General features: G+C 44.9%; 11 protein-coding genes across 11 annotated transcripts; 4 read left to right on the forward strand and 7 right to left on the reverse strand.

Annotated features, from left to right (window-relative positions):
• Window positions 1–277: 277 nt before the first annotated feature.
• Window positions 278–2,096, reverse strand: I203_103853 (uncharacterized protein; the record flags this gene model as incomplete). The annotated part of the gene is made up of 9 exons (XM_019147351.2): window positions 278–301; window positions 370–435; window positions 584–894; window positions 1,023–1,139; window positions 1,212–1,251; window positions 1,316–1,377; window positions 1,449–1,554; window positions 1,648–1,818; window positions 1,995–2,096. 9 exons carry the CDS (start codon window positions 2,094–2,096, stop codon window positions 278–280), a joined length of 999 nt encoding a protein of 332 aa, XP_019003016.2.
• Window positions 2,097–2,637: 541 nt separating this feature from the next.
• On the forward strand, window positions 2,638–3,817 carry I203_103854 (uncharacterized protein; the record flags this gene model as incomplete). Its single annotated transcript, XM_019147350.1, has 7 exons — window positions 2,638–2,705; window positions 2,764–2,783; window positions 2,857–2,963; window positions 3,022–3,131; window positions 3,215–3,411; window positions 3,543–3,598; window positions 3,680–3,817. 7 exons carry the CDS (start codon window positions 2,638–2,640, stop codon window positions 3,815–3,817), a joined length of 696 nt encoding a protein of 231 aa, XP_019003015.1.
• A 506-nt stretch (window positions 3,818–4,323) lies between these two features.
• Window positions 4,324–8,825, reverse strand: I203_103855 (uncharacterized protein; the record flags this gene model as incomplete). Its single annotated transcript, XM_019147349.1, has 3 exons — window positions 4,324–5,131; window positions 5,225–7,707; window positions 7,770–8,825. 3 exons carry the CDS (start codon window positions 8,823–8,825, stop codon window positions 4,324–4,326), a joined length of 4,347 nt encoding a protein of 1,448 aa, XP_019003014.1.
• A 996-nt stretch (window positions 8,826–9,821) lies between these two features.
• On the reverse strand, window positions 9,822–13,009 carry I203_103856 (uncharacterized protein; the record flags this gene model as incomplete). The annotated part of the gene is made up of 15 exons (XM_065517409.1): window positions 9,822–9,926; window positions 9,992–10,024; window positions 10,093–10,141; window positions 10,202–10,223; window positions 10,285–10,314; window positions 10,378–10,442; window positions 10,512–10,556; window positions 10,625–10,644; window positions 10,701–10,850; window positions 10,915–10,970; window positions 11,025–11,201; window positions 11,330–11,783; window positions 11,840–12,181; window positions 12,239–12,770; window positions 12,831–13,009. The coding sequence occupies 15 exons, from the start codon at window positions 13,007–13,009 to the stop codon at window positions 9,822–9,824; spliced, it is 2,259 nt and encodes a 752-aa protein (XP_065374227.1).
• Window positions 13,010–13,260: 251 nt separating this feature from the next.
• On the forward strand, window positions 13,261–14,074 carry I203_103857 (uncharacterized protein; the record flags this gene model as incomplete). Its single annotated transcript, XM_019147347.1, has 4 exons — window positions 13,261–13,478; window positions 13,543–13,623; window positions 13,706–13,808; window positions 13,889–14,074. 4 exons carry the CDS (start codon window positions 13,261–13,263, stop codon window positions 14,072–14,074), a joined length of 588 nt encoding a protein of 195 aa, XP_019003012.1.
• Window positions 14,075–14,342: 268 nt separating this feature from the next.
• Window positions 14,343–15,267, reverse strand: I203_103858 (uncharacterized protein; the record flags this gene model as incomplete). The annotated part of the gene is made up of 6 exons (XM_019147346.1): window positions 14,343–14,446; window positions 14,547–14,683; window positions 14,784–14,833; window positions 14,914–14,964; window positions 15,038–15,104; window positions 15,185–15,267. 6 exons carry the CDS (start codon window positions 15,265–15,267, stop codon window positions 14,343–14,345), a joined length of 492 nt encoding a protein of 163 aa, XP_019003011.1.
• A 288-nt stretch (window positions 15,268–15,555) lies between these two features.
• On the reverse strand, window positions 15,556–16,376 carry I203_103859 (uncharacterized protein; the record flags this gene model as incomplete). The annotated part of the gene is made up of 6 exons (XM_019147345.1): window positions 15,556–15,659; window positions 15,718–15,854; window positions 15,932–15,981; window positions 16,044–16,094; window positions 16,153–16,219; window positions 16,294–16,376. 6 exons carry the CDS (start codon window positions 16,374–16,376, stop codon window positions 15,556–15,558), a joined length of 492 nt encoding a protein of 163 aa, XP_019003010.1.
• A 454-nt stretch (window positions 16,377–16,830) lies between these two features.
• I203_103860 (uncharacterized protein) lies at window positions 16,831–17,614 on the reverse strand (the record flags this gene model as incomplete). Its single annotated transcript, XM_019147344.1, has 5 exons — window positions 16,831–16,922; window positions 17,004–17,112; window positions 17,199–17,327; window positions 17,403–17,478; window positions 17,544–17,614. 5 exons carry the CDS (start codon window positions 17,612–17,614, stop codon window positions 16,831–16,833), a joined length of 477 nt encoding a protein of 158 aa, XP_019003009.1.
• A 402-nt stretch (window positions 17,615–18,016) lies between these two features.
• Window positions 18,017–22,471, forward strand: I203_103861 (uncharacterized protein; the record flags this gene model as incomplete). The annotated part of the gene is made up of 7 exons (XM_065517410.1): window positions 18,017–18,093; window positions 18,167–18,771; window positions 18,844–21,212; window positions 21,324–21,541; window positions 21,689–22,011; window positions 22,075–22,170; window positions 22,245–22,471. The coding sequence occupies 7 exons, from the start codon at window positions 18,017–18,019 to the stop codon at window positions 22,469–22,471; spliced, it is 3,915 nt and encodes a 1,304-aa protein (XP_065374228.1).
• A 689-nt stretch (window positions 22,472–23,160) lies between these two features.
• On the forward strand, window positions 23,161–25,764 carry I203_103862 (uncharacterized protein; the record flags this gene model as incomplete). Its single annotated transcript, XM_019147342.1, has 9 exons — window positions 23,161–23,734; window positions 23,850–24,066; window positions 24,147–24,220; window positions 24,297–24,360; window positions 24,462–24,682; window positions 24,751–24,769; window positions 24,848–24,906; window positions 24,967–25,389; window positions 25,472–25,764. The coding sequence occupies 9 exons, from the start codon at window positions 23,161–23,163 to the stop codon at window positions 25,762–25,764; spliced, it is 1,944 nt and encodes a 647-aa protein (XP_019003007.1).
• A 586-nt stretch (window positions 25,765–26,350) lies between these two features.
• I203_103863 (uncharacterized protein) lies at window positions 26,351–27,605 on the reverse strand (the record flags this gene model as incomplete). Its single annotated transcript, XM_019147341.1, has 5 exons — window positions 26,351–26,674; window positions 26,771–26,855; window positions 26,982–27,067; window positions 27,151–27,333; window positions 27,444–27,605. 5 exons carry the CDS (start codon window positions 27,603–27,605, stop codon window positions 26,351–26,353), a joined length of 840 nt encoding a protein of 279 aa, XP_019003006.1.
• Window positions 27,606–27,774: the final 169 nt, after the last annotated feature.

The raw sequence follows: 27,774 nt of genomic DNA on the forward strand, positions 1-27,774 counted from the left end.
ATTCACTGTATGGTGGTGAAATGTTGAGTTTGACGAAAAAACCCAATCCCATACCAGACACGGAGATACCAATCATCTCCGGGCACCTCCCTCACTTGCTGCTACTTACACCTGTTCGAAACGGGTATTGCGATATTTGCACATAATACTGCATTATCGAATGCATGCTTGTTCGATCATACATAAGCTGCATTTAAACTAAATATTTCGCTGTCAATCACCCTTTTCTTGCATCTCAGGGCTTATCAACTGGCACCCATCAGACCGTGGAATTCACCTACTCGGTGACTTCGAGGACGATCTGAAGGGATACATGTTCAGTCAGTTGGGTCTCAACATTGAGTCCGGTATTGCTTCATTTTCACTCACCTTTCCACTGTTCTTATTCCCTTCCATGTCTTTGTGAGCCTGAATGACATCTGTCCAGGGGTATGTCTGGGTTGGTTGGATTCAAGGGTCAGCAAGGGTCAAACAAATCAAAGGATGTCTGTCGACTATCCTGCGTAGCAATAGCAAGAGATGGTTCGAGATTGACGGATCATTCTGGCTCGATGAGATGTTCATCACCAAGAATTGAACTCACTTTGTATATCTTGACTTTCAATTCTCCATCCAGTATACCAGGCAATACCCTCCCTTTGAACACCTCCAACAGATCATGTTGATACTCTGCCTTCCTTGATCTCAACGTGCTTCCCTTAATCGTCAATCTCTTACCCAGTATCGGAGCAAGATTCGCTCCCTCAGGGAAGGCAGCACCAGACATGAAAGCGAGATATAACATTTGACCGTCCAAGTTGAGGATTGAGATGTTTTGATTCCAGTATTGTTTACCGATAAAATCAATTATGAGATCCACGCCAGGTGCGTGGGATTTGATCTCCTTGGCGAAATCTATTTTCATGGCCGCGTCAGCATTATAGTCTCTTATTCATGATAGGTCATTCAGATAGTAGACCGATGATATGGCCTTTGGCCTTTTTCTTTTCGACAAAGTTGGGCAGTAGTGAGATAATGCTTACCCTGAGTCTTATAGTTGAAGACATGCAATCTATCACTGTGACCCAATTGCTTTAAGAACTCGACTTTCTCATCCGATCCGCAGGTCGTAAATACCTTTCCAGCTTTTATTACGTGTACTGTTTCAAAACGGTATGGTCGTGTAAGGTCATACTCTTCTCTTCAGTTTCAGCAAGTACGAATGAGCTTACAGGCAATTTGGATCGCTGCGATACCGACACCGGAAGCTCCCTACGGTACATCAACGTCAGCTAAAAGATGGATATCTACAGTCCTGGTATAACATGAGACGCACTGCGTGAATTAGAACATTCTGACCTTCTTTCAAAGGAGTCTCAACCATCAAAGCTTGAGTAGCTATCAACATACCCGATAGATTGTCAGCTATGTAACCATGATATGCAACACTCAGCTGTGATCAGACTAACCTGTCATCCAGACTTCTGGTATACCAGCTGCTTCCACCCAATCGAACTCTTTAGGTTTGGGAAGTAACATAGTTTCCGGATTGACAATATATTCAGCGTATGCTCCCTGTGAGCAAATAAAGGAATAAGCATATGAACCGGTGCATCCGATCCAAGAAGTGAGAGATTGGAGGAAGGAGAAAGAGGTACACAAGCTCACACCATAAGCTAATCCATACACCTCATCTCCTTGCTTATACGCCTTCGCCCCCTCACCCAGCTTATCGACTGTTCCTGAGAACTCGACACCCAGGATAGTCTTTGACGCTTGTGGAGGTAGTGGGTATTTACCTTCTCGTTGAAGGAGATCCATCCGATTTAGACCGAATGCCTATGAACGAGAAAAGGAAGAAGAATTATCAAGTGTCAGTCGTCTCGCGTCGATCGGGATGACTGATCTAGCTAGCATTGAGTAATCATAATATTTACCTTGACCTACGATAGAGTATGGATTTATCGTTGTCAGCCCATCTTTCCACTGTCAAGGAGTCGGTGAGCTGAATTCACCTTGACCAGCACTTCTCCCTTCCCAGGCTCGGAGGTCTTCTCTTCTCCCATATAAAGATTATCCGCTGGGCCAGTCCCATCTTTGATGAGTATACATTTCATCTTGGATGGTATTTGGCTGTTTTGATGATTATACTTCGGCTGAACGGTAGTGAATGCTCTAAACGGGAATACGAATGATGATACAGGTCTTGCAGATGAGACTGATAGCGTCGGTAAGAGTATTCGTGGTAGCTGACCAAGGCTGCTTGTGGTGTAAGAGTGTATCACACAAGACATGGGGAACGAGCGAGATTCAGAACTGGAGCATGCGAATGATATGCTCTCGTCTAGTGAGTCCTCGGATGCGTTCGAGTGACTGGTTAAGGTCACTTGGATCTGGATGAGCACGAGTATGTTACTCATCGAGTGGAGGTGCATTGAGACACAAGCGGTCATCGCCGAGGTGAGGTGGTATCTGATGATGTCATCGGCATGAGTACTCGTTAGCTGGAATCACACGTCTCAATCGATCTCATATAGTCCTCCGGATACCAACACAGTCAATAAATACTCCTCTCTTGACTTGTCACTCCCGACTCGTATCGACCGTTCGCATAGACGCAAAGAATAGACATATAGATTATAGACAACCAGTATCACGATGTCAAGAAAGTCCAAAGCCACTTCCAAAAGATTGCATCTTACCAGACATGCTCAGGCAGAACACAAGTGAGTGGAGTGTAATTTGGTCTTATCCATGTAAAATCCTGATGTTGGGCGTTCGTAGTGTTGCATCGGATTATACCAGTTAGTCAAACACACTGTTTCGACTGTCTCGGACACAATGGGTATAATTGTACTGATCCTGAGGTCATCACAGTCGCCGACGCCCCCTTAACTTCCTTGGGTAAAAAACAATCCCGAGAATTGAACGAATTGACCAAAGATACTTTCCAGAAAACAGCCGAACTACTAGTCTCTTCTCCCGTAAGCAAAATTCCCATTGCCTTCTACAATGGCAATGAAGCTTATTTCTCGTATGTAGCTGAGGAGACCAATGGAAACTATGTTAATCGGATATCCATCATTGAAAGAACGATTAGACAAGGAGGGTAAACCTGTCATCCTTTTGGATACATTACAAGAAGTAGGACCGTGAGTTTAAACCAGACCAAAACCCGTCGACACGAACATGATACTCAAGGATTCCTTACTGATATACATGATGTACTTCTTAGCTACGCTTGCGACACACCCACCTACCCAATATCCAAACTCAAATCATCCAATGATGGTATATTCTCGGAACTCGATTTCTCGACGTTATCCGAAGACTACGCTAGTAAACAGGGCATATACGCTCCTGAGAATGGAAGTGAGCGAGCTAAAAGGGTCAGACATTGGTTAAGGGATAGAGAGGAGAGTGAGATTGTTGGTGAGTTGTGTCAAACTAACTTTGCGGACGAAAGTGAGAGGTTCCTAGCTGTAATTGCCATGGCGTGTCAGAGTGTTCTAACTAGCCCACATGGAGAGGATAGAAATCTGACTTTTGAGTGTTCATCACAGTCGTAGCTCATGGTGATATCTTGAGATACCTGGCAGACAACCAACAGTCAAGTCGAGTAAGTCAATCTTCCAGCCATGCATCATGAGAAGAACCTACACTGACTTGTGTGATGAATGTCTGCTTGTCTTTGTCTTAGCCATGGGATAATGCCGAAGTCAAAGTATTCACTTTCGTCTCGGAAGACGACGAGAACGCTTCGTTAGTCGAGGTCGATATTCACGCTGAACCAAGAGATGCTACAGACGAGCCCACCAGTAGGGAGATGAGGAATTGAGCGTGAATCACAAACCAAGTCGAGGTCAAGCGGGATGATCGTCAGCGGTAGGTAGCAGTTGGTGGGAGAATATCGAAATATTTGCTTGGACTGTGCTTTGCTAGAATACCGCGCTTAATCTAGAGCTAAGGCTAGAAGTAGAATATATACATAAATAGATCGATGTGAACGATTCATTTACTTGTGTCGCATCATCTCTGATACCTGTTTAAATTCAAGGAACCCAGTCGAAGGAATACATATCATTAACTCATGCTAATCGTTAAAATCGTTAACAACCGTAATTCAGATTATACCTATCCCTCACTGACATCGATAGACCCATCATAAAAAACTACAAACAAAGTCCTTTGACAATTTCCCAATCCGTGGCCGAATTCGACCTTCCACGTTCCAACAATATTCAATAGCAGCTACTAAAATCATAATATATCACAATGAAAGTCCTTGACAAGCCCACTAACACTGTATCTAAAATTCCAACCTGATATACAACAACAATCACCTTAACCCTCAATACTCTTCCTTCCTATATCCCTAACTCTCTCCCTCTCATCAATCACAAAACCCCTAATTTTCTGCTCTAACCTAGCTAAATGCTCGTTATCACCCACTTCATCCCTCCATTCAAGTACTTTACGCAACTTATCTCGATCGTTGGTTGTACCGGTGGTGAGATGGACATGTTCTGCTTGGACGGTATCATCTCTAGCTAAGAGGGTATCTATTACTGCTGGATGATGGTGTTGGTGAGATGAGGTACGCATACTACTGCTTGTAACAGTATTGGTGCTGGTGGGATAATCATTTGAGGAGATACCGTTCTTTCCTACGGATTTATTCCTTAGAGACAACCTCGAGGATAACCCAAATCCACTTCTAGAGTTGGAAGAGGGTTCAGGTGATTTGGATCCTGAGTTGGATCTTAGACCAAATATACTTGATCTAGCTGATATATTCCTACCCTTCATGGATCCTCCAATGCCATTATTGTTAGTGGATCTTCGAGTGTCATCTTGGAAAGAAGGATCGACCAACTGTCCCATAATCTCCTCTTCAGGATTAGTAGTGTTCAAATCGAAAGTTTTGATCCGATCATTATAACTTAGAGGGCCTGACATAGGTATAGGTTGACTGATCTGTCTGATATTTAATCTATCACTTTTTGCTTCATGTTTCGATTTCGATTTAGATATTGACCTTTTTCCCTTGGTCAATTCGGCTATTGAGAAAGAAGATGGTAGACCTTTACCTTGCAATCTACGTGTGGAGTTTGAAGGTTTTTCGAAATATGTAGAAGCGTTGTTAGAGTAACTGTAGGTCATCATCTCATACATTAGCAAGTCACGTAACGCGATCGCAAGTAAGGTACAGGTACAGCATGTAAGTCGAAAGAATCGAACTCACAAGCTCGGAGCTGAAATCATACTTTCTTCTTTACCCACTGCCTCCAAGATCCTAGTTTTACCCGTTTCCTTCTCCTTCTCCTTTTCCTTTTCGTTGCAAACTTGCATGATCACAGCTCTAAGATTCAAACTACTTTCCAAACTGTTATTCGAGTTCAACATACTCTCGCCTATGCCTCTCAATCCATCAGTCCCATTACTCATGGTCGAATCACGTATATTGGGTGCTGATAAAAGTTGATCTGGAATCGCTAATCTACTTTTCGATCCCGAAGATACCATCCTCGGTACAGCACCACCATCGGTCCCATCGTAGTTGGCGAGTTTGTGTAGACTAGATGAGTTAGATACAGATATGCTAAGAGCTTCTTGCAATACCGATTCTCGCCATTTCTTATCTGCATCTCTTCCCTTCTCTCTAGCTTCTTCTTCGTACTCTGGTGATAACGCTCTATATCTGCTTTGTACTCCTCCTGAATTCTGTGAAGCTTCAAGTGGACTTGATATTCGAAGTTTCAATTCCTCCTTGGATTTAGGGGATGAAGATTTTTCTCTTTCTCTTTCACTGTATACGCTATCTCGAGATTGATGGTGAAGGTTGTTATGGTCTTTATCAAATGCTTGTGAGAGTGATCTGGCAACGAATCCATCTTTACCGAATATTATCCTTAGTGAATTACTCGCTGACAGGAATGGTGACGATCTATTAGATCTTAATGTTTTGGACTGCGAGGGCGTCTGACCCTTAGTTTCCATTCCTAGTCCTGGTGAAGGCGAGTTACTCTGAGGTAGAGGTTCGATGGCATCAGATGGTGAACAAATTGAGAAAGTAGTCAATGGCCGTGTCTTGAACCTCATTGATGATGTAAATGAAATCCGTTCGGTCCCATAATGCTGTTGTTGATGTGATTGCTGATCGTTATTTTCCGAAATTCTTGAGAATCGATTGGTATTTGATCTAATCGAAGCTGATTTTAACAAACCTCCAAAAGATGTAGAACATGAAGGTTCACTTGGACCCGGCTGACAATTAGCATCAGCTTTAAGGTTGCCAGAAGTATAGGCTCTTTTCATTATACCTGGTCGAAGGGATTTACTAGATCTTAAAGCTGGATTTCCCCCCACTCCCACTCCATCCTTGGGATCCACTTGCATCGGTGGCGAAGGTTTAGCATGTGAAGGAGGGATGTAGAATCTATTTTGAGCCAATAACAACGATCTTCTAGGTATTTTCTGACTACCCGATCCAGAACCATTAGACCCAACCGAAGGTGAAGCGCAAGGAGAGTGTTTATATGAATGTTGACCTTTAGGATGGTGCTGTTGATGTGGTTCCAAAAAGGCTTGTTTAGGTAATATACCTTGATTCTGTGGTGTAGGAGGTGTAATCACAGCCTCAATCATAGGACTTGAAAGTCTTCTTCCAGTCTCGGTCAAATCTATCGCCTCTTCAAGCAAGGATTCAGGTAGTGACATTGGTGTCCCGACAGGAGAGAATCCCAGTCCTACCGTGGAAGGTGCCAGGATCGATAACGAACTTTCACTTTCGTTAAATGCTGGATGTAATGGTCTTCCTACGATCCTGATTACATTATCGCCCATTACGGTATGGTTTCTCGAGATATGATGATCTTCGTACTCTGCGCTCGTGGGGGTGGAAGCGGGAAAGATGGAAGTTTCAGCTGATCGAGGAGAAGCAAGATCCATTTCTAATGTAGTTGAAGATCCATCTGGATGATGAGGATGATACCTACTTCCTAAATCGATTGATAATTCCCCTGTATACCCTTCGGAAGTATACTCCTGGCCATATGGGATATAGCCACCTTTCATCAGAGATGGTGAAGGCAATGGCGGTGCCTCATCTAATCCTCTGATAGATTTGGTGGTAGTAAGTGACTGGGATCTAGGTCGAATCCTCCTTCCGGTATCATCTGAACTATCTTTCTTCCTCAGTGAGACAGACCGTTTTATCGATGCTATTTTACCTCCCATTCCATTATTAGTCCAGATGGTCCTCTGTTCAAAGTCCTGTTCAGCTTTCAATTTAGCAGAATCATAAGTACCCAAGCCCTTTCTTGTCTCTCCCCTTGACATCGCAACGGAAAGAGGGAAGATAGCACTGGACCTCTTACCCCATCCTCCTCTTTTACTTTGACTTCTTGACATGGAACTTGCACTGGATCCAGCAGGACTGTACTCGAGATGAGAGTAAGATGGACTGGGGATGACGACAGATAGGGATAGTGGATCTCCCAAGTCTGGTGCGGGGAGTAAAGGTGATTTCTGAGGATCAGCAGGTGGAGACGGTGCGGGTCTAGGTGAAGTCAATGATTGACTTCGTCTCCGTTGTTGAATGACGGTGATAGGTGGAATGTAAGGTTTTGGATTGGCACCTCTGATTTGGGTACGGGTAACATTCGTAGAAGTCTTGGTCTTGGTACTTGGTGAGGTAGGTTCTATGGGATCGTGTCCATGCGCGGGCTACAGTACAGTAAACGTAAGCTATTCGACAAGTACACCGAAGTTGTAGATTATCGACTCACTCTACTTCCAATTTCCCATCCTCTCCTCTCACGTCTATTTTCAATCTCTTTCAATATGATACTTTCTCTTCTCTTCATTCCAGTACCACCCTTCACAATGTTATCATGGCTCTCAACCAATCCCACTCGATTTTTGCCAATCAGGTCATTCATGCCAGGTTGTCGTCTCAGAGTACCCATCATGTCTGCGCCTGGCCCTACGTCGTAATATCCTTTCGAATAATCTCTAGCTTCGTCAGAAAGCGATGGATAAGGTTTCGATATATCTGATTTTTTCACTCCTCCAATTGGTCCATTGACCTTGGTGGGATTGGATGAGTTTTCTTTCTCGGGTTGGTGTTTCAGATTCGGAGTGGGGAGTGATCTTTTATTCTTCAGTCCCGGTACTTCACGATGCGATTGTTGGTGTTGATCAATATTTTGGCTGTTCTTTCTATACTTTACCGAATTGCCTCTTGATAACGATTGACCTCTCTTTAAGGGTTTACCATCACTTTGACCTAGACCACCTGAGTGCTCCTGGGTTATGTTGGTGCTGGCGGACGTCGAAGTGGAAAGATGGATACCGTTCTTGGTATCGCTACTAGGAAAAAGATAATGTATCGTGCTTGTAGACGGAGAAGCCAGAATGATCTTAGGTGTAACTACACTATGATTTGAACCTGGTAATGGTGATCCACCAGATGACAAAACTGTTGAAGGTGGTCTTGACGAACTTTGCAATTGGATCGGAGCGGGTGAAGTGACTTGTGAACCAAAAGGGTCAATTTGCGAAGGTGATCCTGGTGTAGGACTATTATTTTGTAACCCTGGTGCATACACTGCACGGCTACCTGGTGTCACGCTTACATTCACATTCACATCGGGTTGGTTTAGCTGAATAGACCTCGAGGTCAATGCTTGAAACGGTGTCGATATCGACGAGATGCCACCAGAAGGCTGATGCTGATGCTGATGACTTGGCGTAGTAGGTGGTTGTGAGTTGTGATTGTGATTGTGATGATTATTGGGCCATTGATGAAATAGCGTTGTGGAAGATCTTTGAGATTTCACCATCTTGACGTTTCTCGTTATTGTTACGCACTGATCTACGCTGTGTAGTTGTGTGTATTTGATCGTGATGTTTTATGTTTCGGATGGGATGGGATACTTCAGGCACTAAAGACTAAAGGGGCGCAGGGATCGTCAATCAAACATCAGCTCCTCCTGGCACATGCCTGAAGCATCAGAGTACATCATTCAGACCATGTTCGATCCCGATGCTCGGCTGATTCAAGTAAAGTATGGTGCAGTCCATGTACTCACCTAGGTCAGAGGTGGAACGATCACTCGAACAGAGCGAGTAAACGCCACTGATACAGCGAAACGCCTCAAAATGAAATTCGGAAGTGTTGGATCAAATCTAGGGTTTATTCTCCACAATGGTGAAGGGTAAATCAAAACAGGATAAGGATTGTGGGTCAGTTCTCCAATTGTTTATGCTTTTGACATGTTTTTTGAGAGACTAATAATCCTTGGACTTATCGCAGACGCGATAGGCTGGTAAGCTTATCGTATTGGTTTACCAGTTCAGTGCTGGCCTCATCTGATCGGAACGCCACATTCGCCACTTGCATTTCGATTTGGGCCAGGTTTCAATTATAACTCGCAACATCGTCGAAGTGAGCTGAACATGCATGTGAACACATCAATAGAGTATTCCCTCTCATCACTGTACAACATGTAGGGATTTTCCCATGACCTAAAATGTGGGGTATCAGTACGTGATTCCTCTTCGTACGTATGGGCCATATTGGAGGCAAGATTGAGTTGATGAGTACCGTGATGGGAGTACAGACAATGACGGACGATCAGTCCAAGGCATACTGGCTCTCCCTCAACAATGGAAATTCATCGAGATAGTCAGAGTTAGAACACAGACACGTATCATGCTGAATCGGAGTACATAATCAGGTCGTTCTTCATGCCATGTCCATTTCCACATGCATCAATCATTTCACATTACAAAAGCATTCTTCCCGTTTTGGAGGGCTTGTGACTTTTCGATAATACCTACGCTTGAATGACGAACTTTTGTCCCATATCGTCCAGCTCGATTACTTCGATATCATCATGGGCTCTTCCTACCCATTCATGTAACCATTTAAATACCTCGTGCTACAACATATGGAGATCAGCACATGATGCCGTCTACAGATCGAGAGGGAGGATGAATGACTTACATGCCACTTGAGCGAGTTACGCGGTTTGAGTACCTGTTTTCGGTACATCAGCAACATGGAAAAGAATGACGATAATGAGATCCGTGGAAAAGCTCGCTTACCCAGTGATTTTCGTCCGGGAAGTAAACGAATCTACTCGGAATCCCTTGGCTATATAAAGTATAGATGATCAGCATCGACGAATCAATGTTCAGTGAGTCTATCACTTACGTTTGGAGAGCAGTGAAAGCACCTTTGAAAGGAAACGTCAGTTGGAATTTCGAAGATATCCTTGAATCGAATTGTCAACTCACCCAGGCCCTGAGAGTTCTCCAAGCGATAGTCTGTCAAAAGAATAAAAATGAGCGTGACTGTTCCGGATCAGCTTGGGGTATGTGGCAACGCACCTTTACCTCCTTGAATGACTAATTCGGGAGTCGTCCATTCGATAGCATGGTTGACAGGACTCCATCTGAGTGAGATCAAATTCAAGAAAATCAGATTCTGCTCCTGCAGAAAAAAACATTTCGAGCTCACTCACCTTTCGTAATTAGCTCGATGGGTTAAGGGTGTACCAGCAAAGTCCCTGTCACCACTATTGTCAGCTTGTCCCATCATGTCATCCGACACAAAGCTGAAATCATGTCGACATACTGGGTAGGGAACCATACCTCCTGTTTATTCGTCGTAGTCAGCATTTCAGTTGATGTAAGAAATGGGGAAAACCCACCTCGGTCGAGAAGTATGTAGTGACAGTATCAAATACACCATCGTGGCATACTAATGCTTTAAATCCAAAATGATCGTTATGTCCGTTAATCCAGTTGATCATATATCCACCGTAGGAAGCACCAAGCGCGGCCGTACGATCGGGATCGATCTATCAGGTACCTTTAAAGTTAAGCTTGTTGCTTCCAATAGCAGGCGACAATTTAGCTGCTTACTTCGGGATACTTGGCTAAGGCAGTTTGATACCCCGCTAAAAGATCTTTAAATGGTTCTGCAAACACTTTGTCAGCTAGCGATGCAGCACCATCTTCGGAAGTCAACTCACTTCCTCCCCAATCACCTTGTATCGCATCGGTAAAGTCCTGACCGTAACCGGTAGATCCAGTTGGGTTGATAGCAATCACAAAGTATCCTTGTGATGCAAATACAGCGGGGTTCCATCGAGTAGACCATGAGTCCTCCCATGCACCTTGAGGGCCGCCACTGCGATTAGTCTCGTCAGCTACTTCGCAGGCCTCGAAACGCATAACAAGCAACGGGCTTACTGGATCAAGAAAGCTATCAAGTTTTATAGTTCGGGTTTAGCTTTGACAACCTGAGACGATCTGAGTTGAGGATAAGCTGACTCACCCAAGGGCCAGGTTCTCTTTTGTCCCTCCTCCCATCCTCTAGGCTTGACTGCCCATCCCATCACCTCTTTGCCTTCAGCACCTTCGAACCAGAATTCTTCACCTTCAAGACCTTCTAGTCTATCTTTGATGAACCTCGCTGACCAAGCTGTGAGCCTTCGTAGGGAATCATGAGGTAGTTTATCTTCATCTTTATCCCCTCCATCCGGTGCGAAGCCAAATGTTTTACCGTGTTTCTTCTTTGGATCAGGGAGTGTGAGGATGAAATCGTCCGAAGGAGATGTCAGTGATTGTTGAGATAACAAAATTGTTCGGTCTGTCAATGGAGTGATGGAAGTGGTCGATCCATTGAAGTATAAAGGAGTGGGCAGATGATCAGGATGAGTGAGATAATAAGGAAGGATACGACCGTGATGCTCTGCGGTGAAGTACAAAGAGTTGGAATCAAGCGACCACTGTGTATAAAATCATCTGTGTTAGCTACTACTTCTTGGAGTTGAATGTTACTTACAGTCAAGCTACTAGGACTTCTGTCCCAATCCTCTGTCCACCGTTTGATGCCCTTTCCTTCCTCATGAACGACAATGACCCTCTTATCACTCTCATATCCATCTTTCTTCATCTCCAGCCAAGCTAATTTCTTCCCATCAGGAGAGAAAGTAAGAGAGCTGATGGCACCGTGTGAATGAGGGGTAAGATGCTTGGGTGACGAAGAAGAGGCATGACCCGATAGTGACAGAAGGTATATATCCTCTCTTGTGTGCGTTGCAAAATTCAAATAAGGAGTCTTGATAGCTGCTGCGATGGTGTTGGAAGTGAGTGAGAATGATGAGATCGGATCCATTTGAGAGTACTTCAACACAAATCAGCTGCAGTTCTTCTTAAGTTCAGAGCAGGATGAGCGGCTCACTAGTCCAGTATCGTTCAAAAGATTGACAAACTGTCCTCCCTTTCCATGATCATTTGCTATCCATGCTCCGCCCTTGTTGCTAAGTTCTACTGAACCTAGAGTCCATACTTTGCCTGGTACCCTCCATTCATCCCAATGTCTAACAAACAGCTCATCATATACCCAAGCTGAATCACCTCGCTCTTCCCATTTTGCGTCATACTTAGCGGTTCCACTGAAATCACCAGAATCTCTCCAGACTTGACCTGAGAATGCTAAAGTACCGCTCTTGGGTTCAAATTGGAATCCAGTGGGATTGACACCTCCAGGGAAAGCGAGAACTTCCTTTGGGGAAGGAGCAGGGGTAGTAGGAGGTCTGGTGACGTTATATTCGATCGAGTATGAGTAGAGCGAAGAACCATTCACATAAGCTAGATTAGCATGATCGAGCCATATGAATTGCGAGGCTTGAGCGGGAGAAGTGTTGAATAAGGACAAAGGAGGAAGGGTATGAGTGGTGTTCAGAGATAAGAGGTAGACTGAACGATGGATTCTAGTACCGTAAAAGTGAGATATCAGCATGTCTATCTCAGCGAGAAGCGAGCCAGCTCACTTGTCATCCTCTGAATTCCACTGGTCGACCACCGATAGGGCGTGAGTACCATCGGGCGAAGCTATAGCAGGTTGCGGTCGAGGAGTCAAGAGCATATCCTTCGGCGTGTATACATCTTGCACCACTCTGGCATGAGCCACCGCAGCGAGCCCCAGAAGGGACCAGAGAGCGTGCTTCATCTTCTCTTCTCGTGTTTGTTGGTCCAATTGTGTCTCGCGAAGAGGATTGTGACAGTTGTATTAATCTCACCATCTCATCTCACCTACCACCGGCGCCAATCCCCTCAACGGTTATCTGGTGACATCTGGTGACATCATCACTTCTTACCTCCAACCCATCTCTCGTCTCGGCCCTCGCGGTGTGAAAACAAAAGCAAAAGCCATCTTATGTGTCGTTCTTGCATCTTTCCAACATATCATATCATGTCATGATGTCCCTAGGACCTCGTCAACTTCCTTCACCTGCGCCTACACCAGGATCGAGCATGGTCCCACATCCATCGACCACCGATGCCGAACCGATGGATCAAGCGTCTTTGAGAGCAGAGTTGGAATGTCAGTTATTGAAATTATCGCAGGACTTGTACGAGCTTGAAATATGCGCAGGGGATGTAGGACAGGGTATGGAAGATGCCGTACCAAACTACCTGTAAGCTAGCGCCCGCCCTCCTTCACTGAGAGGTGATAGCTGATATCAAGCACGTTTACTGAAGCATGAAAGTGAATCAAGGTTTCATCAATTTAGAGAGGATATCCGGACAGCTGGGTGAAAGTGTGCCCCATCAAATAGTAGAGTTAGTAGAGACAGACTCGTTATCCTAGCTACTTTGCTATCATGAGGGGCGGGGAAAGCTGATTGTGATATTGAGTATTCAGACACATAGACCGGTATAAGAATCCACATGTTTTTACAAAAAACACATTGACCAGGGCTGTGGGGGAGAACCAATATGCTTTAGGGCGAGTGCTGGGCTTAGAAGTGGGTCTTTGATCCAAACGTGTCACCTCTCAACATACTTAAATGACTGGCAGCTGACCAGTTGTTTTCCGATTGAACAGAGCTTCCGACGTCAACTTCACGATGCGTTGAAAGAAGAATTGCCAGAAGTACCTCTACCAAATAGGAAACATCAACCCATCCTTCCTTCGAAGACAGATGTAGATGAGAATACGACAAATCAAGAGCCAAAAGGAGACCAGGTGAATGGTGATTTGAACGTCAAAGTTGAAGAGAGAATACAATAAAGGGGAAGAAAAGGTTTCACCTCAATCGTTCACTGTGTACAAATATATACCTTGCATTCGTCTATACCCTTTCAACTGATTCCAATGTATCATGTATGAACATCTATCCATCTCCAACAAATATCTATGATATAAATGCGGGATCTATTTGAATCTAGTGATCACACTGGCAAACCAGCTGTTCCATTTGTACCATCGCGCCGCCATTTTTGCTTTTCCATACACATGCCCAACTATCCCCACTGGTGTTAGGGTTCGATAATTTGATCTACCAAGGTACAGCCGAGTACTTCTTAGCAGCCTTGATGATCAAGGCGAAACAAGAATAGATTCCTATACCGAATAATGTTGAACGGATGAATGATTTTTTACCTAATCCGCCGTACCAGAAATCACGTTTTAGCTTGTATAACAGCTATCGCTCAGACGATTCACATCCAGCTGCAGACTATTACGTGTTGAGTGAACTTACGATCCTCGATGAAGATATAAGCCAAGGTATAAGCTATCCTACTGACTACCCAAAGTGATGCATGGAAATGCAATGAGGAAGAATCGACGTGTGCGGCATTGGCTGCTACCAGGGCAGCAGCGAAGAGAGGTAGATTGCTGCACAACAAATGAAATATCAGCTATTTTACACAAGGTAGTATAGGGATGCTGGGAATTGATCGATGGATGTGTAGATGACGTGTCGATAGACACTCACGTGTGGGTATTGTTCTCAGCAGCTATAGCTCGCTTGATCCTTCCTTTCAACTATCACCAAGTGATACATCAGTACACAGAATCTTTCAGGTATTTTGCTTGGTCTCTCTTGAGCGTGTAGAGGGTCTCACCTGTTGAGGAATAGGTTTAGAATCGATATTCGCCCAACTATCTTTCGGGTTCTATCAAGTCAACAGACTTCAATCAATACCATCACCAAAGTAGTACCAACTTTATGAAAACACTCGTACATACCGCATTATCGAAGGTACCTCTGGAAGCCTTATTGGCGATAGGCGCAGCCCACCACAATGGGACCATTCTATTCCATGCACCCAAGTACAAGCACATAGCTTTTAGCTCCACCAGTCTGCTGAGGAAGGTGGAGGATGTTGAACTTACGCAACGACCCATCCTACTGGAATAGCATAGAGGGAATAATTATACTGAAGACCGGGAGTAGAAGCTAAGTATGCATATGACATTATGTGCGTTTGTTTCAAGGTGGTCAATGAGAGATGAAGCAAGCTCAATCGAAAGAGAAGATATCGATGAACAAGACTTGGAGCAGGTGCAGCACGAGTACTGTGTGATGTTCATTTCGGAACGCCAAGCCGAAGTGGATCACTCCCGGGAAATCCGGAGTGTTGGTTCTGTACAAAGGAGGTTCTCTGATCTGTGTAACGAGCTACAGTATACTGATGAGGTGAACAGGAATAGTATCTTGTACATGCATACGATGAACAGCCTCGAAACAATCCTGCAGATGGTTCCTACCAAGGCAACGACTTGTATTTCAGAGCAGCTTTGATGTACAGAGCGAAGCATGACCCGACACCTGACCAGTAGAAGATACTTCGGAACCATGAATAGCTCTCTATGATGCAGTAACGCGTCAACAGTGGGAAGCAGAGGGAGAGGGGTTGATAACATACCATCTTCGATGAGGATATAAGCTAGATTATACGCTACTCTGCTAATCAGGAATCCAGCCGAGTACAAATGAAGAGATGCAGAATCGACATGGGAGGCATTGGCTGCTGCTAGACCGGCTGCAAACAGAGGCAGATTACTGAATGAAGCCAGGTCAGTATACGTTCATACAAAGGGAATGAAATGGATCAGAGATCAGAGATAGGTGAAGCTTACACGTGAGTATTGTTATTGGCTGCAACAGCACGTTTGATCCTTCTTCTGAGCTAACCAATCAACCAATCAATCAGCTAATGCCTGATTGCGAGTATAGGCCTGAAGAGATTACCTGTTGTGATAGAAGTGCAGAGTCTAGGTTGCTCCAGCTTTCACCGGGATTCTATAACGATTGAACAATCAGTCAGTATACAATGGACCATCGAGACAAAGCCACATACTGCATTTTGGTACGTCCCAGGAGCAGCGGAATTAGCTGCACCTATAGCGTACCAGAGGGGAGCCATTCTATACAATTCACATGTAGATCAAGGGATCAGTCTCATACTGGAACACCTAGATTGTTAAGTAGAAGAACATACCCCACTACCCATCCTGCTGGAACGCTGAATAATGAGTAATTGAACTTGAGGCCCGGCGTAGAAGCTAGATAAGCGTAGGACATCTTGCTTGCTGATGAAGGGCTTATGGAGTGGACAAATTGATGGTACAACCAGATTGAATTGAAATGTGAATGTTGCTTGTAGCTTGTCTAATATCGCACCCCCCCGACAATATTACTCATGGAACGAATGTGATATCAGCTCTTGTCATAACAGTTACACGATGCTCACATCAACGTCATATCGTCATTCCCCGGGAAAAATACCGTAAAGGATAATTACGGTGCTCCAAATGACGGTCAATTGACAGGAAATCGATTAGACGTTTAAGAAGCGCGAACTTTTGCGGATGCGGTGTTAATGGAGAATACTGCAGTGTCAGGAATGAATCACAAGAACCGATATGGTTCAATGCATAATATAACTATTTCTAGCTTTCCACTATGTCTACGATTCTCGCGATTTACAGCCTATTATCTCTGCCCCTCTTCAGGTGCTTCGTGTAATTACTTACATTCAGAACAACTTGTTACCGGCTCTGACAAAAAGGGACATCCAGGTGGCTACGCCAGTTAAGAAAGTTGCTGATCGCAGGTTGGCAGAGAGCTCTGTGAGCAGAACCATATAAGACCATGTCAGCACTTCCGTATGCAATTCGATCACAGTTATACTGAAGGAGGGGAACGTACCAGAGGTGTTGTTGATGTAAATGAAGCTGTACACCACTCTGGAAAGGAGGTATACTGCTGCTGTAGTGTTCAAAATTGATGGAGACAATCTAGCAAAGTTACCAGCGAGCTAAAACCATTTGACAGAGAAGATAACATCAGCTATCTATTCTTCTGCACTATCCGGAAGCTGTTCAGGGATGATGTGACACTCACGATAGCAGCAGCAAACAAAGGCAAATTTTGTAAACCATTTTGCTGGGCAGCTTCGGCTCTCAGATATTTACCTTGAGAGGCAGGTGAAAGCTTTGCATCTTTGATATTAGCGATATTCTTCTTGGGTTCCTACCAGAAGAAAAGATTAATCATCAGTCAAAGCGTCATGTTTGTGTAAGAGATGAAGCGCAGACGGTCACACACGGTGTTATCCCATTTAGGTGAGCCGGCAGCTTTTTCAGAATTGTACAACGCTATAGCATAGAAATGGGGTGCGACACTATATAACCAAGATTATCATCAGCTTCCGCTCCACGCGTACAATGGTAGTGAATATGTACGTACGCTACGGCCCAAGCTACAGGAACGGCATAGAGGGAATAATTGTTAGTGAGATTAAGTCCGATGGATGACATGTTGTTCAAGAATTATTTGGTTTGTAGCGATGAAGTACAACTGTTAGAAGAGGTAGTCGACAGGCGGTTAGAAGGAGTAGAGTAATGATACAATATTAGTCATATGGTTTTTGAGTTTGACTGGTGTGTTCGATTTGATTCCGCGTACTGTGTGGTATGGGTTCGTGTTTCAGAATTGTTGTCGATTGTCTGTATGGACGCGTCAGGTCAGGACACATCTTTCATGTCAATAATTTGTACAAATTCCCTATGAACACTCATTCAATACTCGATACACCATTGCCCACATACTGCAACCATGCTCAGCTAAGCCCCCTTCAGACATCATCAATGCCGAACTAATTTTTTCATATCCTCTATAATACTCATTTATCAACTGTATCGTACAAGACCGCGGCGACAATGGGATACCTCGATCCAAGAGAGTTGAATGACTTGATAGCTTTGGCTGAGAGAGGAGGTATAGGGAAAGGCGTAGCGTATGTTCTCCGTTCGCTATCTTTTACTCTCCCAGTGGGAAATCACATAGCTGACTGTCGCATCTTATCGTAGCTTGACGGATTGCGTTGCCGAAGCTCCCGACCAGCTGATGTATATATCAGGAGATGAACTGATCTTACTTCGTGATCTGGGCAAAGTCTTACTGGCATCATGTGAAGGTGTGATAGGATGGGTAGAAAGAGAAAATGTGGAATTCGATTCTTTAGCTGGAAGTAGTACACCCCCGGGAAATATCAGAGAATTACCAAAAACCATCTTGACTGTCCCTTCACCACCACGTCCGAGCTCAGCTCAACCTACCAAACCGATTTACTACACCCGCGCTGACGAGGATGAGGAAGAGGGAGAAGGGATCGATGAATTGCAGTCACACTTGGCAACGAGAAGTCGGAGAGAAGTGAAAAGGATCTCGGAGCCTTTCGAATTGGATTCACCTCAACCTTCACCTGCGTTATCACAGGATAATCGACAACAAGGATTTTTCGATCAACAGCAGCAACCGCAACAGATTGGTGAAAGAAGTTCAATAGTATCAAACAACAGTAGTGAAGCTTTCGGAGGCATTGGTGGATTCATGATGGGCGGTAACGAGAGTGAAGATGACCATGAGAATGGAAATGGCAGCATATCGATTGATAGCTTGGAAGAGCTCAAAGGTTTGTTCCATACAATCACACCACTCCAAGCCCATCTCTATGCTAATCATACTGCTATCTTACCTTATCCAGACTATCAGTCCCCGTCCACTGCATCGCTTACTGCACCTCATCAACCACCCACACAATCTGCTTCTGCGTCTCTCCACCGTCGTCCATCCTCGACTCATAGCGAAGATGAAAGTGAACATGGAGATGAACGGGATCTAGAAGAAGACGAAAAAGACGTCGAATGGGATATCTACGACGACTACGCTCGAGAGAGCATGTACGGTCCAGCGAAACGAATGAGCCTAGCAATTCAACAGAAGAGATTATCTAGAGCTGCCAAAGCAGCTAGCAAAGTTCCCTCACCGCTGAGCGTGAGCAGTGCTTCGCCGGGGCTGTCGTCCCCTGCTTGGTCGATGGACAATCGATTGAGTCCAAGTCCACAAACAGAGAGTTTCAGGTTACCTTCGGCCAAGAAAATCCTTCAGGCAAATCAAAGTCACCATAATGTCGATCCAAACGGTACAATTCAAGTCCAGGAGGAAAATCAAGAAGGAGACCAAATCCAAATCACACCCAAATTATCAGATCAACTTACGCCCACCACGCCTAACCAGTCCCATTTCCACAAGATAGATATGCCGTCTGCACAAGGTGGAAGATCGGTAGCCACGGAACTGAGGTTGAGGATCATGAGAGAAAGGGAGAAGGAGGAGTCTGAAAACGAATCCACCAACGGTCCTTTCAAACCACACCAAGAATATCAAGCTATTGCGCCTTCAACTGATGCGAAGAACGATGACAGCGAAATGCAATCAGCTGGGAATGACCCTCATGAGCACGTTACCCATGGTTCATCTTCCATATCTGCGCACCAAAGCAGCCCTTCTGATTCCACCACTTCCGGTCAGAGAACAGCAAGTACCACCCATGATTCAGAAGAGTCGACGAACATCGCTACCCCTCAACCTCACGATGCTGAACCATTCCATGCTCCATCTTCGGCTGGCCATGAGACAGTGGCTCATGAAATGACGAAGAGCGCTAGCGGCCATACTCTTTTGGCTTCGCCCTTACCTATCGACGAAAATGAAGTGAAGATCGATGTGACCGACAATGGTATAATCTCCGCTCACAGCTTGGTGCCTCCTCCCCCTCGGACCCATTCCCCTAACCTTTCACCTCACCTGCATCAATCAGCTCCAGGATCACCCTCTTCGCCACATAGCGTATCAGCTACTCGACAGGCAGTGGATGTAGCTAGATCTACCTTTGATGGGAAACGACCCAGGGGCCTAACGCTTGTGGGAAGAATGGAAGCTGATTTACTGGCTTCAAAGGGACCCATACCAATCACCTTCTTAGTGAATGGTCCAGGAATGCCCGTCCTTCCCACCCCTACGCCGTCTTCTCACGGACACGAGCCCATTGGCTTAGGACTACCTTCCTCCAAAAGCCGTGCATCTTCACCACATGACGCTCACCGAAGAGCTACCTCGCCGCTAGCATCACCTATCCTGGCTAACGAAGATACAATGAATCAAGCCTCACCGTTTCCCCCTCACCCTCACCCTGTCAGAAGTGCGACTTCGCCTGTACCATCTACACCGAATACAACCCTCGAAGCCGATCTCGCTAAACCCAGTCCACCATTCTCGGTCGGTCGACCTAGGGCGCGAAGCTTTTCTGCTACCGTAGCCAAAACTCTAGGTGTGGGGGCCAAGAAAGAATCTACACCTCCACCGCCGGCTTTGTCAATCAAAATCGATCAAACTCCCCCATTACCTGTCCCTTCCATCAACTCGCCGGTGCCTCAGTCTGCTAGTTCCGTGAAGAGATCTTTCTTCGGTGGTAGGAAATCATCTTTGAACCCCGCAACTCCACCTACAGGTACACACTCGCCATCCTCATCGAGCGCAACAGTCAATCATCTACCTATCCCTTCGACACCTGCGTCTGTGCACCACCATGGAATAAGTAACGGAAATGGTAGTGGATCTACGCCATCGTTGCCGATCCCCGGATCAGCGAGGTCCACTTCATTCTCATTCACTTCCTCAGTCAACTCCAAGACACCTAAGAAAAGCTCTACTACGCCTTCGTCTATCACTTCGAGGGGCGGTGCGATATCTCATAAAGATTTCGTAGAAGAAACTGTCAAAGCTGAAGGATTAGATTTCGAACTGATTCAACCCAAACGGCAGAACTCGAATGGAGTACTATTATCACCGATCGAAGACAATTCACTTATATCTCCTGGATCATTCACGGTTGCTTCACAAAGACCAAACTTGAATAGACAGTCGACGATGACCTCGCAAAATTCAATAAATTCTCTGAGAGCTTTACCAGAGACTGATGAGTGGGGATTCTTAAAAGATAGATCACCCGTACCGGAGATCTTCCAGAGTAGAAGTCAGCCAGGGGATCATAGAGCCATTGAACAGAAATGGGTGAGTTTGGTTTCATTCGATCTATTATGGCTTTGCAGGAATGACCGAGACCCGCCGGTCTGATCGCATCCGAGTTACAATACTAATGTATCGTTCATTCTGATTGGTCAGCTCTCGATCATCTCTACACCCCTCCCACCCAACACCTCCCCACCTAAAAAAGTCCGTAAACTCGTCCTAGACGCTGGGGTACCTTCTTCGCTTCGGGGAAAAGTATGGGCTTGGTTCATGGCCAACACGCTTTCAGCTAGGACACCGGGGTTGTATCAGGAATTGATCGCACATGATAATGGCTTGGAGGATGGGAGGATCGATAAGGATGTCGCAGGGTGAGTGTTATCTCTTTCATACAATACGTAGACCCAAAGTCGGTTTCACATCCGTATATCGACCTGTGCCGTTGCTTTCCATCTCGATCTATGCTCGAGCAAGTCTTCAGTTATGGATTCGATTCCTGACACGTTGTGAGATCACAGCGCATACCCCGATCACTCCATATTCGCCTCGTCTAAATCAGCAGGGCAACAAGATCTCCGTCTGATCCTTCGTGCATACTCCAACTTCGCCCCTTCAGGCTATCGGTCCGAGATGGCCCTGATTGCTGGAGCGCTGTTGATACATTGTGTAGCAGAAGATAGTTTCTGGTTATTGAGTGGATTGGTCAATTCCGCTTTGAAGGATTACTATACCAATTCAAAGGATAGGACAGGATTGAGGATCGATTCGTCGGTATTTTTGGGTTTGTTGATGAAGGAAGAACCGAAATTGGGTAAATTGTTCAATGAGATCGGACTACATCGTAAGCCGTCTTCCCTCTGTATGTTGGTATATCTGCTGACAAGGGTCCTATCCACATCCGTAGCAATATCTTTCCTCGATAAATGGTTTAGTCAATTGTTCATCAGATGTCTACCTTGGCCCACAACCCTGAGAGTTATCGATGCGGTCGTATCAGAGGGTGAGTGAGATCTAACATGGTGGTTGGTTGGTATGTCGAGCTACCCTGATTTTGTCTTATCTTTCAACTTTTAGGGCCCCGATTCCTTCTCATCGCTTCATTCGCCATCCTTACTTTATCGAAAGAACGTTTGATGGGCTTACAGAAAAACCCAACTACGATACTAAAGTATTTGCAGAATCTGCCTCAGGACAGTCTGCTCTTACCTGAGAATTTCATGAAGACTTGTGATCAGATAAGGTTTGAAGAGAAGGATTATAAGAAGTTGAGAAGCTCGGTTGAGAAGGAGATCATGGGGTGATGTCTTCGATTGAGTGCGAGGATCGATTGATCGGGACGGAATAGCAGTGAACATGCAGGGTGATGCGGATGGAATGACGGGTTTAAATCAAAGCTTTAAGGTGATGAAGGTAGTATATACACCCACTTGCTCTTGCCCATCATCAGCCTTGTTTACCTTGCGGTTATGCTGACAGTAATTAACATTTGGTGGAATGTTGAGAGAGTCGATCATGCATATACACCATATTCTAGTTCAGCGATTCCCTTGCTCTCGGCACGTTGTTCGGCAACTAGATCCCTTAGCTTAGCTTGCTTCCCTTTGGTTTCGGATCGACCGATAAGTCTATCGGAGATGAGCGAACCCGGAAAGGGATGTACAGGAAAAGAGAAAAGTTAATCACGAGCGATGGGAGTGGTGAACGATGAGTGGAGATGCTGGAGCGTATTCCTTTCGTGTCTTTAAGGTATGATTGGAGTGGATGATACTCATTTTCTTTATGTTAAAGCAAAGTTGGTCTCTGGTTCTTCTTTGTATCAATGGTTCTTGTGATTCCACGCGTTTATGACTTTATAATACAATCATCATCGATCTTGCAATATTCCGTTGATCCCCAGCTGGTCCACTGTGTCGATAACATCCAGGCCTGAAAATCCCAACGTTTGTCCAGTTCTGTTGTGAGGAGCAACGCATATTTGGACATAGTGAAAATGCCTCGAACCGATTTGGATACCCCTTCATCGCTATCTTCAACTTCAACAATGTTCAATAGCGAAGATATACCTTCGGGTGATCATTCACGTGCTAGTGGAGATAAAGATATATCTTCGAAATCGGTAGACCCCTCGAATGTTCACGATAAACCATATCAGAATCAAGATGTCTCTGTAAAATCACCTAAAAGCACTACAATCCTGACTAAACCCCTTCCTACACCATCTTCCATCCCTCCACCTTCACCACCCTCATCAAAACTCCAACGCATCTTACAGCCCTTCCGTCCTTTCCACTCTCCCTCTCAGTCAGACTCGACACTCAAACACACTTATCCAGGCTCAGGAACATCGTCCGACCCATATCTAGTCGATTTCGCCGCTAATGATCCTACGAACCCGTACAATTGGTCGAAGAAATATCGATGGATGTTAACTCTCTTGATTGGTATCACAGCATTATGTCCTCCTTTCTCAAGTGTTAGTTATAGTTCAACCGTGATAGAGATAATACCGGAGTATGGAATGAGTAGGGAGTTGAGTACAGCAGGTATAAGCTTGTTCATACTTGGTAAGTCACTTTTTGTTTCCTGCATCAAGATCCACTTATTTGTATCGTTCTCATGGACATTCTCATCTCTCAGAACCTTTGTCTCGACCTGACTTTGTTCATGATGCAAATTTAGGTTTCGCCCTCGGTCCATTGAATTGGGCCCCTATCTCTGAAATATGGGGTCGTAATGTCGCTTTTTACGTCTCTTTCCCTCTCTTTACAATGTTCAACCTCGGCACTGCACTGTCCCATAACACTCGGACGTTACTCGTCATGAGATTCTTAGCTGGTTTCTGGGGGAGTAGTACGTTGACCAATCCTGGTGGTCAAATTGGTGATATGTGGGCAGCGTGAGTTGTGTCGACCTATAATCCTGTCAAATAGCCAATCAATACTTTGAACTGACCATCAATTTATGAAAAAATGTAAGACACGAGAGAGCTATGGCAACAAGTATTTTCTCTTTGGCACCCTTTCTCGGTCCAGTACTCGGTCCAATAGTAGGTAAGCGAATTTCATTCACATAGCTTGACGCTGTTTTACACGAGGAAGTGAACTTACCCGGTTGTACACAATCCAGGCGGATATGTCACGGAACGATGTGGATATCGATGGGTATATTGGATCCAATTTATATACGCTCTGTAAGTTAATTTTGAAAACTCCATCTACAGAGAAGTCTTCCCAGTCGATCTTCCGAAATGAGATCCTTTGATTCAATTAGCTGACCTGTATTTCGTCGTAGTATCGTAACAGAAGCGACTATAGTGATCATGCCTGAGACATACGCACCTACGATCCTTCGTCGTAAAGCCAAACAACTCAATACATCGTCCAGAGGTGAAGTGTATATAGCTAAATTCGATAAAGCGAAAAAATCAAAATCTGAGATTATCAAGATTGGTCTATTGAAACCATTTGAGTTGCTCTTCACTGAAGTAATTGTTCGATGTTTGGCAATATATGGTGAGCAAGGCTTATACTCCTCCGAATCAGAGAGAAAGGAGGACCAAGCTCACCTGGATTGATACTAGGTGCAATTGTATATGGAATGTAGGTCGACCAGTACCGATACTCAATCTCATGACAAAGCATTACAGCCAAGCTGACGGTCTTGGTGGTCTGATCTAGTCTATACCTCTTCTTCGCATGTTTCCCTCTAATCTACCAAGAAATCAGAGGATGGTCAGGTGAGTCAACCCTCATCCATCTTCGCCTCATCCTCTTGCTGACTTATAGCTACCTTTCAGTCGGTCAAGGTGGACTAGCTTTCCTGGGAATGGGATTTGGTCTAGTCCTAGGTAACATTCTCAACCCTTTAGGAGACAGGTGGTACAAGAAAGCCACAGTTCCTGGTAGACCTACACCTCCCGAGACCAGACTTCCTTTAGCATGTATTGCGGCGATCCTACTACCTATCGGATTAATGTGGTTCGCATGGACATCTGCACCACCCGTACATTGGATATGGTCAATCCTATCCTGTATACCCTTTGGACTTGGCTTTTTATGGATATTCAACAGTATGGTCAATTACATTATCGATTCTTACACACTCTACGCGGCTAGTGCACTGGCGGCTTTAGCTGTATTGCGATGTTTGTTCGGGGCGGCGTTCCCCTTGTTCGCTGTGACGATGTATAGAAATCTGGGATTGCATATTGCCGGGACTAGTGAGTGACGATGATGATGATGTCTTTCCTACCCGCGGCGAGATCAAAGACGTACGATCTGCTAACTCTTGCAATCGAATAGTCGTTGCGGTCCTTGCTATAGCATGCGCACCAATGCCATTCCTATTTTACAAGTACGGACCATACCTGCGACGCAAATCGCGATACGCCCCCTCTACTCCGCATACAATCGAAGAAGAGTCGAAAGGAACGCCGCGAGAGAGGGAAGAGGAGAGGCAGGATGAATTGAGGAAAGTCAAGACTAATCGAGATGAGGCGCTGGAACCTCAGTGGGATAGGGAGGCGGGTGAAGATGCTAGGATTGGAGGAGAGGGAGTTGATGGGAGATCTAGGGATCTAGAAAAAGGTATTTGATCTACATCGGACGGGAAGGTAGGGCGAGACGATACAAGTGCAGTTCATGGACGATGATTTGACAGTTCGGTATGTTATAATGGATGTGTTATTGGGACAATTGATAGTACTGTCGTTTGTATAGGACTGAACCTTCTCATTGTATATCCTTATAATTTAAGTGATTTGCGTGCTCTGGATCCAGTCATAGGATTGTTTTACATGACGTACAATGAATGCATGAATATGGTAGTGTGTTAAGCGTAACATCTTTCCATGATGGAATGATTCGTGAATGTCATATCACCAACAATAACAATGGGCAAACATTCACGTCAAATTGAAACATGACAGATGAAAGCAAGATTGTAAATCACGATCATGAAATGTGATATGTTATATAGTATAGCATACAGATGAGTCATACTTATACAACAGGTGTATGTAGAGGCGAAGGGATTGATCCTATGACGCTATTATCGGTGTATCTAATTTAGCTAACTTCATGTCTCTATACACGAATGACAGTGATCAGCATATCATCCTCATCCAGCAATGGCCCTCGAAGACGTCAAGTGTGTGCAATATCAATCTAAAAGGGAATGACTCACTCTTTCATCCTCTGCAACTCCTCTTCGTCAACATCACTAACCCCCTCCCAGGCCTGTTCGAACTCCACTTCCAAAGCGGTTTCGAGACCACCTCCTTCGCCCTCTTGACTTTTCTCCTTATCGGCCACGGGTACAGGAGGTGGGGCCATCTTACCTTGATTTGGGGTCGATGCGTTTGAAGGTTTCGAATTGGACGGTGAGGCAGGTGTAAATGGTGAAGTAGTGGATGGGGATGATTTGAGTTTAGTAGGGAGTTGAGATGGTTGAGGATGGAGAGGTGGGATTGGGAGGATCCATATTCGTTCTCTTAGGCGTTTATGCTGTGATATGCACGATTGAAACCATCAGCCGTATTCTTCTAACCGACACTTTGCGATGATCTACCATCGGGAGCGACAAACGATATTCGCACTCACCCTTTCACGATCCTCTTCCATCCTTCGCAGAATCTCATTCTTCGAAAAAGCCTGTTCATGACTCCGTTTATTCGAAGAATCGTCGCTGTGAAACACATACACAGACATATCGAAGAAATGACATGAGCAAGGATTCTGTACATCATTGCACATTTTTCCGACCGGACAGTCCGATAATAATGAAGGTTTGGAGATATCAGACCATACTCACCTATGCGTCCTACCTTCCAGGAATTTCAAAGCTTCTTCAACAACATCATGGTCTATAACCCTCCTTAATCTCCAACTTTCTAATATCTACCCCACACATTCACATCAGCTTGTTCGTTCCTCAAGAACATTGCGAGCCAGCTCTACGAGCCGAGTTCAAGTTGACATACCTGTTTTGCACTGCGTAGATTCAGTACCCCATCTCGTCCATCCGGAACTACTTTTCCCACTATATCCTGTAAATTCTGCGTTACTAGTTGAGGGTACGGAGCATCGACAGGTCCCAGTGGAAGAGAAGCTTCGAGCAGGGTGTCGAGGAAGTATAAGATATTGATACGCGTGTTCAATGATCCCTATGAATGCGTCCATCAAATCAGCTTATGCTATTTCCTGATGACTTACAAGCAAGATGAACAATTATTGTATTTTCGGACATGGGTGAAATCACAAAGTGCACGCTCACCTTCCCACATTGCTCTACTATACATTCCCATAAATCCTCACTACACCTCGAGCCATATTTGATGGCATACCCGACAACTTTCTGTATAGACGGCTGAGACGCATTGAGTTTACGAAGTAGTTGGAGGAATTGCATTCGAGCTTCGAATGGGTCGAAGGACATTGTGATTGGCCGGGTCTCTTTGTAAATTTTCTGTTCTGATCCGCTTCGATGACCCTTGGTTCCTGCTCTGGTTCTTCGGGTTTATGTTTTGCTGGCTGGAATGGGAGGAGGGAAGAAAAGTTAAACAGACAATTGCACAATTGTAATCTACCTCGAACCAGTGAGTAAA

Source organism: Kwoniella mangroviensis (assembly GCF_000507465.2).
Source record: "Kwoniella mangroviensis CBS 8507 chromosome 1 map unlocalized Ctg01, whole genome shotgun sequence".
Taxonomy (NCBI): domain Eukaryota; kingdom Fungi; phylum Basidiomycota; class Tremellomycetes; order Tremellales; family Cryptococcaceae; genus Kwoniella; species Kwoniella mangrovensis.